Source organism: Hemiscyllium ocellatum, chromosome 7 (genome assembly GCF_020745735.1).
Source record: "Hemiscyllium ocellatum isolate sHemOce1 chromosome 7, sHemOce1.pat.X.cur, whole genome shotgun sequence".
Taxonomy (NCBI): domain Eukaryota; kingdom Metazoa; phylum Chordata; class Chondrichthyes; order Orectolobiformes; family Hemiscylliidae; genus Hemiscyllium; species Hemiscyllium ocellatum.
Window position 1 is genome coordinate 61,944,522 of NC_083407.1, and position 20,397 is coordinate 61,964,918.

The 20,397-nt window shown below is 37.3% G+C and overlaps 1 protein-coding gene across 2 annotated transcripts in view; it reads right to left on the minus strand.

The window, feature by feature from the left end:
• Positions 1-4,886: 4,886 nt before the first annotated feature.
• Positions 4,887-20,397, minus strand: part of gorasp2 (golgi reassembly stacking protein 2) — a 40,459-nt gene continuing 24,948 nt past the window's right edge. For both annotated transcript variants that reach the window (XM_060827267.1, XM_060827268.1), the window contains 6 exons: positions 19,480-19,610; positions 18,955-19,087; positions 17,366-17,477; positions 12,857-12,949; positions 11,761-11,880; positions 4,887-7,135 (listed from right to left, as the gene is read on the minus strand). In XM_060827267.1, the coding sequence (XP_060683250.1) occupies positions 6,819-7,135; positions 11,761-11,880; positions 12,857-12,949; positions 17,366-17,477; positions 18,955-19,087; positions 19,480-19,610 (906 nt within the window). In that variant the 3' untranslated portion in view covers positions 4,887-6,818. The remainder of the gene's footprint in view (positions 7,136-11,760; positions 11,881-12,856; positions 12,950-17,365; positions 17,478-18,954; positions 19,088-19,479; positions 19,611-20,397) is intronic.

The window sequence follows — 20,397 nt, forward strand, 5'->3', positions numbered from 1 at the left end:
CAAAGACATTTTCTGTTGTTCAAGGATCTTAACTTAATATTCAAAAAATAAAATAGGGAATCCCAATGTTGTAAATAACACACCTCCCATAACCAGTTAACACGAGACGAACAGAGAATTAATCTGTTATTTGGAGGACCTTGCTGCGTATTAGTCATCACGAGCAGTGAATAGATTTATAAGTTATAAACTACCTGAAAATGTGACAATCTTGTACAATTCCTCCCAAATTTCTATCAATCCTTACTAATTATATACCCCTGGACTACCGCAGGCAATTTCTTCCACTCAGGAAAACCATTTAACAGTACGCTTTCAAAATAATTCATTCTAAAATTGCAGCTGGAAATATCTTCAAAAAAAAAGGTCATTCTAATTAGTAAGTGGGGAAGAGAAATCCATAACAGTATTTAATATTGATAAGGCAGTAAGATCAACAAATCATTGTGAGGACAAGCATCTCTCTCTCTCTCACACACACACACACACATATACACAGAATAGGTTACCATGCAATTGTTTTAAAAAGCATTTTCTCCAAGTATAAGCAGACCGATTTGCCATTTCGGCATTTAAAATCAAAACCAAAATGTGGAAATTGAGGTGCTTGTGGTGAAAAAAAATGTTTAGAATATGGATCACTGCTTCTCAAACATCTCTCCAGTGTGACCCCAGAATGAAAGTCTAAGCAGTTGGGGGTGTGGGTTTCAGCTGCTGAGTGACAAGATGGTGAGGGTTCCAAGTGTGCTATGAAGTGCTTAATCTCTGTTTTTAAAACCTGTTTTTCCAAAGCTTTTTTTTTGCAACAGCAGGAATCAGGCCTTAAAGACCTGCAGTTGTCTAAGTTGACTGTTATAAAACAAAATGAGGGTTTACAGAGACCTTGGAGCTTGAAGCATCGAGATTGATCTTCACAGCAGCCTCAAAAACTGCAACTCCAAAATATCAGCTCACGACCCACTTGGGGGAGGGGGGGGGGGGGGGGGGGGGTCACAGCTCCCTCTTTTCCTTCACCCCTTGCTTCTGGAAGCCTCGATATAGCTTCTTTTATCAGAAACATACATCATAATATTGTTTGAAAACAAGTTCAAAGTGTAGGGCACTCATCCAAGAGTAGTTATAATAGGACTTGTTTCCCAGGATGTTAGTAGAGTTCACCATACTGTTGCTATGGAAATAAGACATTTGTGGATTGAAGTCTCACCTAAAAACTCAAGCACATAAATCGGGCCAACATATTAACAATGTAGCACATTGACCTGCCTTGGTATAAAGCAGCACTGGTCACAACAAAATATGCCAGTTATATAAACAATTTATAAATATTTCATGACAATAAGATAAGTTCTTGCTGTAACCATTACCAATATTTCTTAGATCATCAAAATTTATCATTTAACTCAATGCTCTTTGCAGACGATTACCTTTTACAAAACAGCTGCTTTTTAGAATAAAAAAAAGCTATGATTGCATCTCCAAGTATTGCAGATGAAATATTCATCATGTCAAACAAATTGTTTTTTCCCTCATTATACTTTAGGCTTAATTAAATTGTGTATGCGAAGAGTGGAAAATCAAAAACTAACCTGAAACCTTAAAATTATGCATTGTAATAAAATGTAGTTTCTCCTCAAACAGTAACTAGTGTTCCATGATGAATTGATATAGGGACACAAAGCAAGTTGTATTTTCTTTACATTCAAGTGGATTTAAAAGATCCCATGGCACTATTTCAAACAGCTCTCTCTCAGTCAAGTTGGAGCTTACTGTTCAGAAACTGACCACTGCAATTCTATTTTGCAATAGTAATGTGATTTTAAAAATGGTTGCCTGTAATTTGAAATGTCCAGGGGTCAGAAAAGGTGTGAAACAAACATTTCTTTTACACAAAGTTGTTGTTTCAATTAGGTGACCTGATCTTAACCACTATTCAATTTTTACTGGAGATTGCTAACTAGGAAACATTGGTAGGAGATATTAACTAGGAGATATTTGATATCTGTGCTCTATGAATTACTGAAGAAGCAAAACTGCAATTCAACCATTTGGTTCAGATCATAAAAGGCACTCTCTTCAGTCCTTCAACTGTGTATCATTAGTAACATGTGTGTGTCAATGGCAATTTCAATGCAGGGTGCCACCGAATTCAAGAGAGGCCAACAGCTCACCTGATTTTTTGTAATGACCACCCCTTTCACATTTCTTCCTTTTTGGAAACCTTCCCTGGATAAACATGTGGTCTTGGGAAATGATAATTTCCTCTACCCGAGTTGTAGAAAATGAGGTCATGCAGTATGTGGCCGAATATCTTTTATCAAATCAAAACAGCACATCCAGCAATTTAGTGAAGAATGCCACAAATGTAGCTGTACTTTTTTTTAAAACCTTTTCTTCTTGCTTTATGTCATCATAAAGACAATTTACAAGAGTACATGTTAAGAAAATGCAACATTTATGGTGTATGAAAGGAGACTGCTGATTGCTAGAGGCATGACTATTAGAATACACTGGATAATATGGCTATTCACTGCCAAATTCTGATTAATCTAGGCATCATCAAGAAAGAAGCCAGAACACTATACCTCGTCTTATTTTACTCTCCACCGAGGTCCCCAGGTGACTGGAGTGGAAGCATAGATATGGTAACTAACACAATCATCTACCATTGCTATTAACTGTGATCATTACCAGTATGTTTCAAAAGACAGTTTACAACTTTCGCTTACACACAAGCATAAAAAAAACTCAAGGACCCACAAGAAGACAAAACAGTGATTGAGAAATAACCAAAAATTTATCTGAAGTCAAAAAAGGAGTCTCCTTGTTTCAAATGATCCCACCAGGTTCAAAATTTTTCAGAAATCCCTGCAGAGTCACAGGGGATATAAAACATGAAAGATGATGATCTGGGATATACACCCCACTCCAAAAACTATAAAATTAGAAACGATTTGATTGTACCACTGAATTCACATTGTAGTTGGCAGTAGGACTAGAAAACATAAATGCTATGGTACAGAACTACACTTTTTACAAAAAGATGTCAATTTTGTATAGGCAGATTTTGAAATTATTTCCAACTTTTAATTGCAAACTATGCAAAACAATGACATTTCATGGACACTGTTGTAGGCAATTACTTAGAGTATGCAAAAAAAAATTCAGTTTGGCTTAAAATTATTTTTCAAAAATGTCTTGCTGTAAATCAATTGCCATGTATCTTTTAAAAAAAAGACAATTATTACTTATTCAGAAATGCCCATGGCTGATTGCTTAGTAATTCTAGGATTGATTTTAATATTAGTATGTTTGATTCAGCAAGTATTACTTTTGTGCAATGTACTTTAGATATGTAAAGATAATTCATTCTAAAGTTTCAGGTAGACAGTTAATGAATCAGTTAAAGAAATCTTACATTTTGAATAATAAACTTGCAAAGAATTCCGATCAAACAAGGATTAAAATACTTCTCTAGTTCAATTTTATGCAATTCAAAATCAAGTCATAAGAATAAAAGGACAACTTTTCTGGCATTCAGACATCTCTTGGATATTTGGAACACCTGCAGTACTCCAGTGCAGAAATTTTGTTTTCTGTAGTTTGAGCAAAACTTGTTTTATTATTTGATGCTATTAGTATACATTACTTTCTAAGCAGATATTGCTTTGAAACGGCACCTGTAGTTTATACTAATGAAGTCGGTTTGGTATAAATTGCCTGCATTTTATAAATACAAAACTGTTCTTTTTAATTTTATAGATGATCAGATTATCCGACAAACATTTATCCACAGAACTCTATTTGAAAACTCCAGATGCTGGAACTACTTCATGGCAGCATGTGCGGAGAGGAGCAACTAACATTTCAGTTTTGTCATCTTGCATTCAGGATTGGGAAAAGTTAGAGATGCAATAAATTATGGAGCAAATGGTGGGTAAATCAAGGAGAAAAGGAAGGACTATGATAAAGGTGAAACTTGAAAGTAAAAATAACCAGAATTAATCTTTTAAGGCTAAAGGGATAAGAAGCAGATGTGCCCATAGCACATGTGCTGATTAAAAGAAGAAAAGGGTCTGGAATGGTTGAAACTAATGTTAAGCTGGAAAGTCCCTAACTGAAAAGTTCAGGTGGTGTTCCTCAAGCTTACATAGAGGTCAGTATGACAGCAAGATGAAAAATTAAAATAACTGTCAACCAGAAGCTTGGGGTCATCCCTACCAGCTGAATGGAGATGTTCTGCAAAGTGGTCACCCAAGCTACATTTATCTCCACAATTTAGAGGAGACCATACTGAGCAGCAAATACAGTAAACTAAATTGAAAGAAGTGCCTGCAAATTGCTGCTTCACCTTGAAGGACTGCTCAAAGCTTTGGCAGCAGCTAGAAGGGGTAAAGAGACAGCACCGGCACCTCCTGAATTTGCATTGAAAGCTATGATCGGAAGGGGATAGGCTTTTAGTTGTGTTCGGGGTATCATTGTGAGAATGATCCCTTGGGAATCCTCATGGGAGGGCATTTGTTTGTTGGTGGAATTGGTGGAAATGATTTATTAAATATGAAGCCTGATGGAGTGGAAGCTGAGGACAAGAGTCAGATGGACTGGATGAAACTAAGTAGTCTGGAAATTGGAAGCAAATTTGATTTGGTTTTCCAACTATGGATAAGGCAGGTTATGGCATCGGTGAAAACACCATCGTCTTGGGAGGAAGAGAATAATGTTGGGTTGAAACTGAGAGTACAAACGGCAGCAATTTCAAATGTAGAGAGATTACAGCAATTGAAGGGAACAGAGAAATGAGGATAGCCATGTCTCAGTGAAGGGAAAAGAAGAGGATTCCAGACCAAACAAGTAGGTATGAAGGCAAGGGTGACAAGAAGAGCTCAACGTCACTTTGAATTCAAAATTTATTTAAGGTGCGGGCATAAGGAGATAAAGCATAGCCTTATCCTATATTTCATTTTCTAATACGTTATTGTAATGTAATAAAATCAGAAATTGCTGCAGAAACTCAGCAGATCTGGCGGTATCTGTGGAGGCAAAGCAGAGATAATTTTTCAGTCCAGTGACTAGAATTCTAAGGAAGGGTAACCAGACCAAAACATCAACATTGCTTTCTCTCCACAGATGTTGCTAGACCTGAGTTTTTCCAGCAATTTCCATTTTGTTCCAGATCTCCAGCATCCGCGGTTCTTTGCTTTATTTTTAATGTTAATAACATTTTGTTCATAGCAGAGTATAATTTGAAGAGCAAAGGTATTCACATCACTAGCACAAGAAAAAAAAACTTATTTGAAATGGGACACGAACAAAATAAATGCAATTTTGATCTTAAACTGATAATTAGATTTTTATTTTCTATCCCTTTCTATCTTACTGTTGACACAATAAAGATCTTTTATTCGACTAATTTGCTTAAAATACCCTTCAGTTTTTAATCCTTTCTTATCCAGTGTCTAAAGCTTCTACATCAACCTATATCAAATAAGGAAATTAACAGAGCTTTATTGCATCCATATCTAAAAATGCTCTGCTTCCTTCAGGCTAGATACTACTAATAATTGGCTCCTGGCTTTGGTTTGTAGTCAGCCGCATGTTAAACAAATCAGGGCAGCCAGCATATACTAAAATTTACAATCCACAAGCTAATTATCTGTTCAACTCAATTCTAAACTATTCCTCCAATGGTAAATCTACCAGTCCTAAATTCTCCTCAAATCTTTATCATACTGACAGCTTCTGCTTTGTTATAGCTTAGTCAGAACAAGCAGTTTGAGATAAAATTAGAAAAACTTGAAAATTGTTCAAGATTCGTGACTGCGACGATTCCTGTTGTGTCTCCCAGTACTAACAATATCCTGCTTCCATTGCATTTTCAAATGAGCTTTTTGACCACTGCCTTGCATGAAAAGCCCCTCAACAATATGTTTTTGCTCATTCTTCAAGTATTATATGTCTATTATTTCTTCAAAGACATTGAGAGCCACTCAATAGTAGCTAGCATTTTAAAATGGCATCACATTTATGTTCAAAACATTTCACATGATTACATTTATTCAAATGCTGAATCTGTTAGTACTTTACATTCAAGCATTTCTACTTTGTCTCATACCATATGACTCACTTAATCCTCATGAAGTCATAGGATTTCCAGGTTAAGTACACAGAAGCAACATTAGATTTTGGCACACAAGCTCACAAGGTGGCTTTTTTAAAAAATAGAATTTTCCTTATATTCTGAAAAATGCCAGAATTTGAAATTAAGTGAATTCAGGACAAGCTTTCCTAGTAGAATTTATTGCTAGATCGCCTCTTTCAAATATATTCTGTTATATTCACAGTGACACCTACTGGAATTTAGCTGCACATAAATGTTCACCTACAGTATTCCCCTTAAATCATCATTTAAAAACAGTGGGATGTTTTAATGATACAGCAAATACTGACCTGATGATCTGCAAATTGTACAGGCTAGAAGAAATTACAAACAAGATGCCACCTATATGCAACAAATACATAACTGAACAGCAAACATGCTGTAGCAGAAACAAACCTCATCTGGCGAGGGGAGCGGAAGAGAGGTAATTGAATCCGAATCTGATAAAATAATTTATTTTCCATTTACATCAAAAGTAATCCCATGACTTAATGTGGTAAACTATCCCAATTGTATTAAAGGTTATATATTTACCTCATCCTTACAATTATGTACAATGTTTTAAAGCTCCTTGAGATGTGATCATGCCAGCCTATCCTTTACAACGTTTTAATTTCAGAACAAGCTTTCTGCAGCTGAATAAATACATTAATCAACTCTTGTTTTAAGACTCAGAAGAAGCTTGTGTGTCTGTGGAAATGGAAGATGGTTCATCTTTATTTGCATTAGGTGATGCAGTTGCCTTGATGTCAGCAGTTGTCATGGAAACAGTTCCAGTATCCAAAATGAGGGCAGGGGTTTGTTCAGCAGAGGCAGGAACATTAAAACCACCTATTCCTGTAGAAATGGCAGAAATTGTTTCAGTTAGACCAGCTTTTGCTTCAGTAATCAAGGGCGATTGTGAAGGAAACATGGTGGGCATTGTAAGGGGGGGCAGTCCAGGAAGCGTGAGTGGCGGCATCTGAGCAGTTGGTGGAAAACCTAGGAGAAAAACAACATTGTTACTTAATATTTTACTCACTCTAGCTTAGAGAGGATTGTGTACAGTGTCAAGGCATTGAAATTTACGATCAGTAACCATTCTATAATGTTCAAAAATAAACCGCCATTTAGATATTTTAAAGAGAAACATTTTGAGACTACTTCTTTTTAATAAAAACGATTTCCAATAATGTACCAGGACAGTACGAGAGTATGTTAGTGTAACAACACAAATTGTATTTTTTAAAGTTTGTTCTTGGGATTTGAGCACCATTTGCAAGGCCAGCATTTTTTACCCATCCCACAGAGATTCATGGGGAAGATGTGATGGTGAGCTGGTTTCATGAGCCACTACAGTCCATCTGGTGGGGGTGGACTCTTATTAGAAAGTGAGTTCCTGTAACTTGATTCAGTGGCAGAAATAAAGTTGATGACATTTTTGCAAGTTAGTGTGGTGTGCAGCTGGAGTGGAATTTGCAGCAGGTGATGCTCCTATACATCTATTGTCTTTGTCCTTCTCAGTGGTACAGGTTGCACCTTTGGAAGGAGACTTGACAGTTTGTTGCTTTTCATCTTGTAGATTGTGCAAGGTGCTGGGAAAGCATGTCTAAAGTAATATGTGGGGTGCCAACAAAGAAGGGTGCTTTGCCCTGGAAGGTATTAAGCCTTGAGTGTATTTTAAGTTCCATTCTGCCAGGTAAATAGCAATGTTCCATCATAGTCCAGACTTGTGTCTCATTGATGGAAAGTTTTTGAGAGACCTGATCAACTTGTCCTCATAAGAAAATCCCTTCATACCTGGGACCAACCGAACAAATCTTCTCTAGACTGCCTCCATTGCCAGTAGATCTTTCCTTAGATAAAGGGAATAGGATTGTTCACAGTATTTCAGGTGTGGTCTGACTAGTGCAATCTTTAGGTTTAGTAAGAGGTCCCTGTTCATTTCAAAAGGAATGGAGAATAAAAACACCAGAAGTTCATTTGCCTCCCTCTTACCACTGAATAGGGACACTAGCTTTTCAAGATTCACACATGACATCTTCCCAAATCCCTTTCCCAACTTAAGTATTAATCAAATAATTGTAGCCCTATCAGTTACTGATTGCCATCATGAAAACACCCCTTTTATCCCAATCCTCTCCTCTACTGGTTAGGCAATTCTCTACACATTATGTTATCCCCAACAACTTGGACTCTGATGAAGTAACCTTGTATGTTACATCATCAAATGCCTTTTGGAAATCCAAATATTAAATCAACTGAATTCCACTTATGCATCCTGCTTGCTACTTCCTTAAAGAACCGTAATAAATTTGTCAGACATGATTTTCCTTTCATGAAGCCATGCTGACTCTGTTTGATTTTGTGTTTCTAAATGCTCTACTATTCACACAGAGGGTGGTACGTGTGGGGAATGGCCTGCCAGAGGAAGCGGTGGAGGTTGGTACAATTGCACCATTTAAAAGGTATCTGGATGGGTATATGAATAGCAAGGGATATGGGCAGAGTGCTGGCAGGTGAGACCAGATGGGGGTGGGATATCTGGTCGGCATGGAAGGGCCTGTTTCCTTGCTGTACATCTCTACAACTCTATTATGTACTTTATAATAGACTTTTAACATTTTTCTAGTGACAGATGTTATACTAACTGGACTATTGTTTTTGTTTATTGTCTCCCCTTTTGAATAAGTGTCTTAGGTTGGCAGTTTTCCAATCTGGAAATTTTCCAAAACCTAAGGGTTCTTGGAAGAGTACCAGTGTATCCACATACTCTGAATTTAAAATCCTTGGATGCAACCCATCAGCAGACTGATCAGCCTTCAACCCCATTATTTCCCCTAGTACTTATTCCCTAATGCTAGTTATGACATGTATTTCCTCCTTGATTAATCAGTATTTTTGGAATGTTATTAGTAACATCAATGACGACTGATGTAAATTATTTGTTGAACTCTTCTACCATCACCTGACACCCCATTCCTATTTCCCCAGCCTCGTTCTCTGAGGGCTCTATGCTCTGTTGCCGCTGTTCCATGTATTTAAAATAAATTCACTGTCCATTTTTACGTTACTTACTAGTTCGCTCTCAGTTTATTTTTTTCTTTTGCATCTTTTGGTGCTTTAAAACTTCCTCAGTCTTCTGATTTACAATTAATTTTAGTCACTTTATATTTGATACTGTCCTCAACTTCCTTGATTTATCCCCTTCTTACAATCCTCCTTCCTTTCTGGGACACTTGGAGGTCATGAACTTGTTAAACAATGGCTGAAGGTTTTTTTTTAAATTGACTGTGCCCTCATTCCCATGTAATTATCTTTATTTAAGTTTAGCACAGTTGTTTCCAACCCAAATTTTCCACTATCAAACTGAATGGTAAATTCTACTATGTTATGATCACTGTTCCCAAGGGGATCTTTTATTTGGAGATCATTTATTAAGCCTGCCTTTGTATTTATGAGCAGATTCAAAAACATCTACCACCGGTTGAATCCATTTTAGCAAGTTATTCCAAATATATTCGGAATTCCTCCGTATGGTTGCCTCTGCAAGATGACTGAAATAACCCATAATTAATGCACTGCCATTTTTACATGCTCGCATTATCTTCTGATTTCTTCTCTATCCTACAGAACAGCTACTGTTCGAGGATCTATAGACTACTTCTACCATTGATGCCTTCCTCTTGCTATTTCTCATCTCTACCCATATGGACTATACATTAGCAAGGATTGATCTTGGATCAGGTAATGTATTAATTCCATCTTGTACTGATAAAGCTACATCCACTGTCCCTCCGTTCCTACTTGTCCTTTTGAAAAGTCACTATCCCTAAATATTTAGTTGCCAGCTTTGATCTCCTTGTAACGAGATCCATAATGGCTATAAGATCATGACTTTTAACCTCTATTTGTGTCATTAATTCATTTACTTTGTTCCAAACACTATGTGCATTCAAAACAAAGACCAGTAATTTTGTCATTTTACCTTTTTGTTCCCTCTTTGTTTTTAAACAGTGGAAAATGAGGACAATCTCCCTGCTTGTTGCCCTGTAATGCTGCCATATTAGTGGGTGGCACGGTGGTTAGCACTGCTGCCTTACAGCGCCAGAGACCCGGGTTCAGTTCCCGCCTCAGGCGCCTGACTGTGTGGAGTTTGCACGTTCTCCCCGTGTCTGCGTGGGTTTCCTCCCATAGTCCAAAGATGTGCAGGTCAGGTGAATTGGCCATGCTAAATTGCCCGTAGTGTTAGGTAATAAGGGGTCCTACCTTATTAGGCAAGGGTTAAATGTAGGGGTATGGATGGATTGCGCTTCGGCAGGTCGGTGTGGACTTGTTGGACCGAAGGGCCTGTTTCCACACTAAGTAATCTAACATCCTTTCAGTCTGGAAGCCTACATTTCTTTGTTCCCTCACTCACCCCTAGTCTAATCGGCATGTCTTGTTCTGCTGCAACTCAAACTGAACAATAAGAAGGTTATTGCTGAGCTAGTACAGTTATATTTGACACCTACCATCACTTTACTGATGATAGAGAAAACTCATGTGGTGGTAATAGGTCAGTTTGAATTTGCCCTGCTTTGAGGTGCAAGGCAGATCTGGCAATTTTCCACATTGATGATTAGATGTCAGTGTTGTAGTAAATATCTCCAGTATGGCAGCCAGGATGTTGTCTGCACTGTATTGATTATGTGATTATCAGGGGACATTGACTTTGTTGCATTCAGCTTTCTTGGTATTACAGTGTGAATTGAGTTGACTTAAGACTGGCATCTGTGATGCTGTTGATCTCAGGAGGCAGTTGGATGATCATCCACTCAGCATTGTTTAGCAGGCAGAGTGCAGCTTCATCAAAAGGGTACTTCATTCCTACAAATGTCTGGCACTCCTAGTGGCTTCTACTGATTCCCTGGCTAAAAGCAATTGTCAATTGAGGCGTATGCACGGTCAAAAGGTTATAGGTTAAAAGTAAGTCTGATAGTCCAAAGGATCTCATGGATGTCACTACTGAGCCGCCAGTTCTGTTCCAAAATTACCATTTAGCATGGTGGTAGTTCATGCACACAGTAACCTCAGCCTGAAGACAAGGACTGTGGGGTGTCACTCTTACCAACAGTGTCTTGGACAGATGATTTTATGACAAGCAGGTAAGAGTGTGAATTCAAATTGGATTTCCCATTTCTTATTTCTCACATCATCTGCCATAGGCCCAATCTAGCAGATACATCCTTCAGGACTCAGTTTGGTCTGTGATGGTGCTACTGAGTCATTCTTGATAATGAATGTCGAAGATCCCCCCCCCCAACTAAAACACATTCTAGTGAGCGACCATCTCTTTTGGGTTTCTCTTGCTTTCCTATTTAGGATTTCAGACTTTTGACATTAATTGAAGGGGAATGCAAGAAAGCAGATTATGCTATTAATACTGTCATTTGTACAAGATTACAATGAGTAGACTTAATAGTCTTCACAGCTGAAGGATGATGAATGACAAATAGGGATTTTAAAAAAAGAGGAAAAGAATCAAAGAAATTATGAGTTTACACTAAACATTTTCCACTTAGAATGAAAACAGTTCCATTTTGTATGATTGTTCAGATTGGACAGTCCTTTATATATAAACATACCAGTTGGTGGAGAGATCACACCTATTCCTGGTAAGGTTACTGGAGCAAGGTTTTGTAGGGGGATATTCAAGTTAGGTAGGTTGGGTAAATTAGGAAGTCCACTTGGCAACGGCATTAGACCTGCAAATATTGCAAAGTACAAAATCAAGTACATCAATATCATCAGTGTTATACTCGTCAATTCTTTCAGGGAAAAAAAAACATTCATTATTATTGGTGAGACAGTGGCTAGGTATTTCTATTACAATCAACTTTAGATACATAGAGAACAGTTTGATAGTTATTGAAATTACTCCATTACAACAGAGTTCCGGTTGGACTGCTGGTTGGAACTCTATCAACAAACACATTGACTTGGATCCCATTTACCACCCCTTGAGAAAAAGTACATGGAATGACATCACCACCGGAAATAACGTCATCAACCCAAGGAAACTGAAGCACATAAATAGAAAGCAGGCCATACCACCAGAGCTTCATCTGGAGGCTCACTAATGATGTTACCTAGTATGGTGACGAAACGTTTAAAAACCTTCCAGCTCACCGAGCAAACCTATATCCAGAACCTCAACCCGAGCTACAAATCTTCTCAAAACTCGCAATCTATAAAACAGTTGTATGCAAATAGTTTTGTTTATTCTATTTTATCTTCATTTCTTTGCATAATAAACTTCTGCGTTATTGCTAAAACCAAATCTGCAGCATTGTGCGCTTGCACTTCAGTGAAAGACCTTCTTGTTAAATAAAGAAAATGCTATCAAGCCAGATTTCAGCCTGGGATCGTCTTGTCCAGCAGACCACCAGCTGAGATCCTAACACAGTGAGCTTATATTTATTATTGGTGAGACAGTGGCGAGGTAGTGTTGAAGATAAAAATATTTCCAAGCTATAAATATGCAACTCAATTTAATCAAATCATCTTTTTTTTAGATCATTATATAGAGTCAGTGCCAGTTTTCAGCTAGGCACATTTTGCCAATATATAATGAACATTAATTTGTTTCATTAACCAAAAAATGAATTGGCCATCTAGGTAGAAATACTTCCTTCAGATTCACACCAACTTATGATTATTATCCAAGAAACAGAGACTTACCTGGCATGGTTGCATCAACATTTACATTTGTTGTTGAAACTATGCCTGGAGATGAATTCATCGATGAAGGCAACAATGGAACCGTTGGAACAGCTTTAAATGAAAAAAAACACATATAAAAATAAAGCCTTGAAATGATCTGAACAAATAATAATTGTATTCCAATATCTACTGCAAAGAACAAATAGAGAAAGCAACAGTTTCTTAAAATCGGTAATACTTTGACAGAAATGGATCAGATAAATTAAATATCACAGGTCGAAATTGCAAGTTTTTCCCAAATATAACTGCTGCTGTAACTAAAATAGACAATTTAAACTGTGAATAGGTATTCTTGTGCAACCACTTTTTATAATAAGCTGCTCAACAATAATAGTTCTGTAATTTTGGTTCGAATGTAGCAATGTAAGCTTTCACTGGTACACCATGTAGATTACGTACAATGGTTTGACTGTTGAGGCAGAAGAAAAATCAGAAAATGACTCTACAGTTCTGATAATAGGTAGGTATTCCTTCTAGAATAACATATTGCCTCCCACAGCTGTCAAGCAGTTGTAGAGCACGCGGATAGGTAAGGGTCAACAGTTAGTGTTCAAGGTGCATATTGTTACTGACCACGTTGACAGAGTAATAGATGGGAATTACAGGAAGATCTTGGCAAGCTAGGAAAGGATTTAGCAGCAGGACATTTGTCTCTGGATTACTCACCATGATAGCAGGAAAATGATGCGGGAAGGAGGACCTTTTCCTTGGTGCACTGAAACTAATTCTAGAAGACTGATCAGTACAGCTCACTTGGGTTGAATCTGAACAGAACTGGGACGAATATTGTTGACAGGCAATTTTCTTTTGATATTGGGGAGGGTTTACACTGACTTGGCAAAAGGGATAGAAACTAGGAAGTAATAGTAGAAAGGAAAAACAATATGCATGAAGAACTGGCAGAAACAGTTGCAATAATGTAAGTGTGGGATATTGAGAATAATCAATAGGAAGAAATACATAAAAAGGCTGTATAACGCAGATGTCAGGTCAATTACACAAATCAGAACCATGTCTGAATATTCTAGAAGTGGAGAAAACAAAGTAACAGCAAAGAGACTGAGAAAAGGGAGCCAGCTAGCATTTCCTAGGTAGTAAAAAGATGGTTAAAGAGGCAGGGTGCCAATTAGGATCAAAACTAGAATTTATGCACAAAGGAAGCAAACGGGGCTATGGTGCTAATTGAGACCTTTACTTCAATCCTGAGCAAGGAAGATGACATTTAGTACTGAGTAAAGAGGAGGTAACTGGGGCACTGAAAGGGCAACAGAAACTGATAAAGAGAAGGTATTAAAAAAGGCTGGGAATACTTTAAGTTCAATGGTCACTGGAACCAGGACAGGTACATCCAAGAATACTGACAGAAGCAAAAAAAATGAAAACTGCAGAGGCATTGGCCATAATTGTCCTTAAATACAAAGCTGGTGCCAAAGGCCTGGATAAATCCAGCAACTACAGGCCTATCAATTTAACCGGAATGGTGGGAAAACGTTTAGAAAGTATAATCCTGGAACTAATTAAGGAAAATTGACATGGAATGGTAAGAGAAATCATGTTTAACTAATTTGATTGAATTTTTTTTTAAAGTAACAAAGAGCATTGGTAATAACTACCAATGGTATACATACTTCCAACAGGCAACTGATAAGGGGCCATATGGTTGACTTCACATTAACACTGAATAAAAGTCCATAAAATAAAAGTGGTCATGGCAGCAAGGATCCAAAGTTGCTGGAGTGAAAAAAAAACACTATGGCGAATTCTTGCTTCACAAACTGGAGGAAATTGTAAACTGGGGTCCCGCATAATAGTTAAGTGTATGTTGCTGGAAAAGCACAGCAGGTCGGGTAGCATCCGAGAAGCAGGAAAATCGCCATTTCAGGAATAAGCCTTTCATCAAGAATGAGGCTTGTGGGCTGGGGAAGGGAGAGAAGCCGAGAGATAAATGAGAGGAGGGGTGGGGCTAGGGGAGAAGGTAGCAGAGAATGCGATAGGTAGATAAAGGTGGGGGGAAAAGATGTGGTTTTCTAGCACCAAACTCTCGACTCTGATCTCCAGCATCTGCAGTCCTCACTTTCTCCTAGTTTCTCATAATAGGACCACTATTTGTCACTAACATATATCAAGACTCTGGTGTGAAGGGCACAATTTCAAAATTTGCTTTGAGAAAAAAAACTCTAATGTATTATCAACCAAGAGAAAGATAGTGATAAATTTCAACAGGACACGGGTTATGGGCACATACATGGTGAATTAAATTTAAACAGGGAAATTTAAAAGTTAGCCCATATTGGTCAGAAGAACAGTGTACCACGATGTAAAATATTCCATTCTGAAGGGAGCTTGTGGGTGAAAAAGGAGTGCTGACGTTAATGATGGAAGTTGTGATGGTGTCATTAATTGAGAGTGAACAACAATCTGGAATGACACAGGCACACTTTTCTCTTTTTCCCATAAAGCTTCCCAATATACAAATCAAACCTGGTGATGAAACTGTGACGAGAACATCTTCGGCAGTTTTACTTGTAACCAAGTAAACACACTACATACAACTTGTACCTTAAGATAAAATATTCTTCTGGTAAACAGCCAAAAACAAAACTCGATTACATTTATTTTGTCTTTATTTAAGAATGAGTTTCAAATGTAGCTCCAAATTAACTTCTTACTAAGCCATTTAAGAACACTATTTTAAAATATGGGGATAATGCAAGTCAAAAGTACACAACGCGGCTAAATTAGGTTGAATATGCTAAAGTTATTTCTCAAAATATGTACTGTATGATTAAGCAGATCTACAGTGTTTACTCTCAATAGAATCTTTACATTGTCAGAGCTCTGATACAGGGAAAAAAATAGAAAAATCAAATTATTTTGTACAGTGAGAATATTTTAGTTTACTATCAAACCCTGGTTTTGCATTCTAGGCACAAATTTCAGTGAAACAGATAGAAACATAGAAAGTAAAAGGAATAGGCCTTTCAGCCCTTCAACCCTGCTCTGCCATTCAATCATGACTATCATCCAACTCAGGATTCTGTTTCTGCTTTCTCCCCATTCCCTTTGATCCTTTTAGCCTTAAGAACTGTAATTAATCAATCTCCTTCTTGAAAATATTCAATATTTTACACTTGACCACTTTGTGCCAGAGAATTCACTCCGGGTGTACAATTTTCTCCTCAGCTCAATACTAAATGGCTGAGACTCATGAATCTGGACTCCCCCATGTATAGATGAGAACAAGATAACCTTCACGCTGCCTACTGTCATAATCTGATTAGTTAAATTACACCATCACTTGAAGAAAGGGAGGAGAAGAAATCCTTTTAAAATTCTGAGTCTGTTCTGTAACTGAGAAGTTAGTTCATTATTTGTACTGCTGCAGTCAACAGAAAATAAAAATGACAAAACTCAACTTGACAATGTGCCTGATGCAGCCTTACACTATTAACCCAAAAGAATCAGCACCTTTCCTGTAAGAACCTGTTACTTCAGCTGATCAAGTGGAAGTTAAAGACACATGAAAGGATCATTTGATAACTTTCTCAGAAAATATTTAACAAAAACGTTACTTTAAATGCAGCTTAAAGTGGATCATACACATGGAAAAACGAACGTCCCAAGTTGACAGGGTTTAAGATGTTCCGAAGCCTGCCTGGATGTTGCATCTTGGACATCGAATCATCAGCAATATTGAAATATAAAATAATTTGTTTAACACCTCACAACTCTGTATTGGGTAGTTATTAGCCCTGAATGCTCAGCAGAGTGCAAAACATCTGATGTGTCAAGCTGTGAAAAACAAGATATAATCAGGCAGTTGGGCAAAGGCTGTCAAAACAGAATGCTCCAGGCTGTCAGGCAGCAAAGGGCTGTAGAGGAGAAAAGATACAAGTGACTTTGTCAAGCGAGAGAATATACTGATGTTGAGAAATGTGCTGTGCACACTATGGAAAGCTGTACATATTGAACAAAGTGAATCTAAACAGAGCTCTTTAGTAACTTAGCTCATGTGCTGTGAAATATAGCAGTTCAGGTTTTTTTGAGCTTCATCTTACCAAATATTTGCTTGGCATAACGTTGGAGAGATTGAAGGAATGCATATGAAAGGCACAATATCCAATTAATTTCCTGCAGACTTCAATTTGTAACATCAAGTTGACTTGACACCCAAAACTTTTAATTTTATTTGGGCAGTCACATATTGGAAGAAGGGATGGATAGCATGATAACATGAATAGCTGTAGCTGAATTCATTGTTTTGCGTCATTTGAGTGGATTTTAGCTGATTAGAGAATGCAACATGACGACTAGTCCGGAAGTTTGAGAACAGCACAGCTTGAATTATGTGGAGATTGGCATACAAGAATTCCTCTGCTTCTCTGGGGAAGGAAGGATTTGAAATGAAACAAATTGAGGTCCTTCTTTAATAAATTTGAGTGCTTATGAAATGCCATTGTCTCATACCTGTATTAAGAACACTGGGAGCAGAAGAGGGAGCAGTACCCAATGAAAGTCCTGATAATCCCTGCTGTAGGCTGGCTGCAGCAGACGGTGAGGCAACAGCAGATAGTTGAACCTATAAAGAGACCAGTGCTTGTCTAAGTATCACAAGGAATAAATTCACTCCAAGTTAAATAACACATTAAAGTTTAATAATTTGAAATATGGCATTGTCACATTTATACAAAAATAGATGAGAGCTCAGATTCTGCAGTAGTAACAGTGGCAAAACAGTCAGCAATCTGAAACAGGTAGCAATTTCTGGCATTGACACAGGCATTTAAAGGTGAAAATCCAAAAGTTGCTTCAGTGATTCTGTACTTCGTTCCTCACAACATGCTTTACTGGAGTCCCCCCACACTGCAATCAAATAGAAATCCCTGAAATGATGAAACTTGGCCTTTTATACTGTTAAACTTGTTGCAAAAGCACTTCAGCATGATACCTTTTAAAATATGGCATAACCCAGATTTTTAATGTCACACTAAGTTCATGATTACTGAACAGCTTCATTTGGCACTGAATTTTTATGGAATATAAATGTCTCCATTATCATTTAAAAAAAGATATTTCAGCTTCTACAGAGAAAACGCAGAAGTAGTGGTGGTTCAAGATTAATTCCTCATGTGGAGAGCCAGCAGGGATATAATGGGAAGAATAGCCTCCTTGTGTGCAATAGCTTTTCGAAAATTCTACCTTAATGCCACTTCATGTCCATGTCATCCACTGACTATGTAAATTTTAAGTTAAAAATTCAGAGCAAGGTTACTGCTTGATTTGTTGTATCAAGAATACTTAAATTTTGATTGGCTGCCCAGCCAGCTTTTGCGCAACACTGTTGCTTGACATCTCTATATCCCCTTGCTTTGGTCTTAGAATCAAATTGACATCAGGAGAATTTACATCACCCATCTAGAGATTAGTAATTTTTTTTAAGGGTAACCTGTCTTCAAGGTCATGATGAGCACTGTTGCTTTGTCACTGACTGGAAAATTAGCACTAACATTTCTGCAACTTCAGTCATCTTTAGCATAGTTATGCTAGAAGACACTTGAAAATTGATAATAGCACAGTGAACATTTTCAAATTTTTACTCGTATAAAGTATCTGAATTATCAAAAGCATTTTAAGAAAAAAATTATACTGATCATAACCACAAGAAACATTTTTAGCAAAGTTGCACATGTTCTCATGTTTAAAAATGTACACAGATTGATTTTAAGGAAGAGAGATTATAAAGCATGATTATTCTAACACCAGAAATGTAGGTATGACTGTGGTCAAGGAAATCTCCTATCAACTTGTATTCTGTAGGCTATTAAGGTAAGCTCACCTTTTATCAGTTCATAAATATGCAAGTCACATTAATTCTCACAATTAAAAACGAAAACCAGTATTTGAAAGTTTTGCTTCCTTCGAAGATGTACACCTGTTCAAACAGTCGAATGCTTCTGAAATTTACTCCACATAAAAGCAAATAAAAACTTTTTATCTGTATATAAATTAAACATTCCTATCAATATATCTTCAAGATTAAATTATTGAAATATTACCTCTGTGAAACCATCCTTTAATGGACTGGCTGGTGTGCCTGGTTTCTGTCCTGGAAGACTTATTTTTTTACCCTCTGCAAATGGACGAGTTGGAATTCGATGCAAGTAGCCATATCCAATGCCACACCCTAGGCTTAAAATAATTTGTACGTATTATTTTCTAAATTCTAGGAGATACAGTTTAAAGGAGAAATGAAACAAAAGCTGGAACTATTTAGCTGTCAATATTTGACAAGAGAACAGACAGCTTGGAGATTCATCACCGATCCAAAATGAATGATATACTAAAATACCAAGCTTACTTGCTTTTTAACTGTTTGCATGATTTCTAGCAAAATCAGCATTAATTGCCCATCCCTAAATGCTAACAAGGTGATGGTGCCTCTTAGTATTGCTGCAATGCATATGCTGTTGGTGTAACCACTATAGACCAAGTGCTATTGATAGGATACTTAAGTCCAGCACTAGCTGGCTTTATTTCACATTTGCATTGTTATCCCTCATCAAAATTCATTTACATCTTACCTGCCTTCTCCACCCCACGTTGTATTTGGTGTGATAACTACTTCCCGACAGTTATCTGTGTCTGTATTGTAGACATACAATTTCAAAGGTTTTCCTTCATGGGTCTCTATCAGAGAGAAGAGATCTTCAGACTAAGGGAAACAAAATTGTGTATCAGTAATGCTACTTCTTGAAATCATTCAATAATTTACAAAAACATAACCAAACTATGTCAAAGATCTTAAATTAATGTAATCCAGCATTTCCTGCACAAATTCTCAAGATTTTTGTTCACAACATTTATCGCAGCATACTTATAATTCAGTTAGAACATTAATATAGGAATGTCAGCGAAAGTGGGATTCTTTGCCCAATATAGACAGGGACCTCAAAACTTCATTGGCATATGATCAACCAAATGACTATTCTATTAAACCAAATTATGATTGATAGAAAACGTGGATGGCTCTCTTAGAAACCTATAAAATTTTAAGGAATTGACAGAATAAACACAGGAAGGATGCCCCAATGACTGGGGAGCCCAGAATCAGGGGTCACAGTCTAAGGATACTATTTTGGACGAAGGTGAGAAATTTCTTCACACTGGTAAAGGTCAGTTTGTGAAATTCTCTGCCACAAAAGTGGATGAAGCCAAAACATTGAATGTTGTCAAGGGGGAAGCTCTTAGGGCTAAAAGAATCAAAAAAGAGAAAGAAGCAGCAGGGTAATGTGTTGGATGCTCGCTCATGATTGCACTGAATGGGAGAGCAGGCTCAAAAGGCCTATTTCTGCTCCTGCTTTCTATGTTTCTGTATTTATCCTAACTCCATACCTTCAAAGCAAAGTTTTGACAACAAGTCAGAAAAATCATCACTGCATCAGACACAATGGATTTTCACAGTAACATCATGAAACCTTCATTTTTGAATTCAATATTTC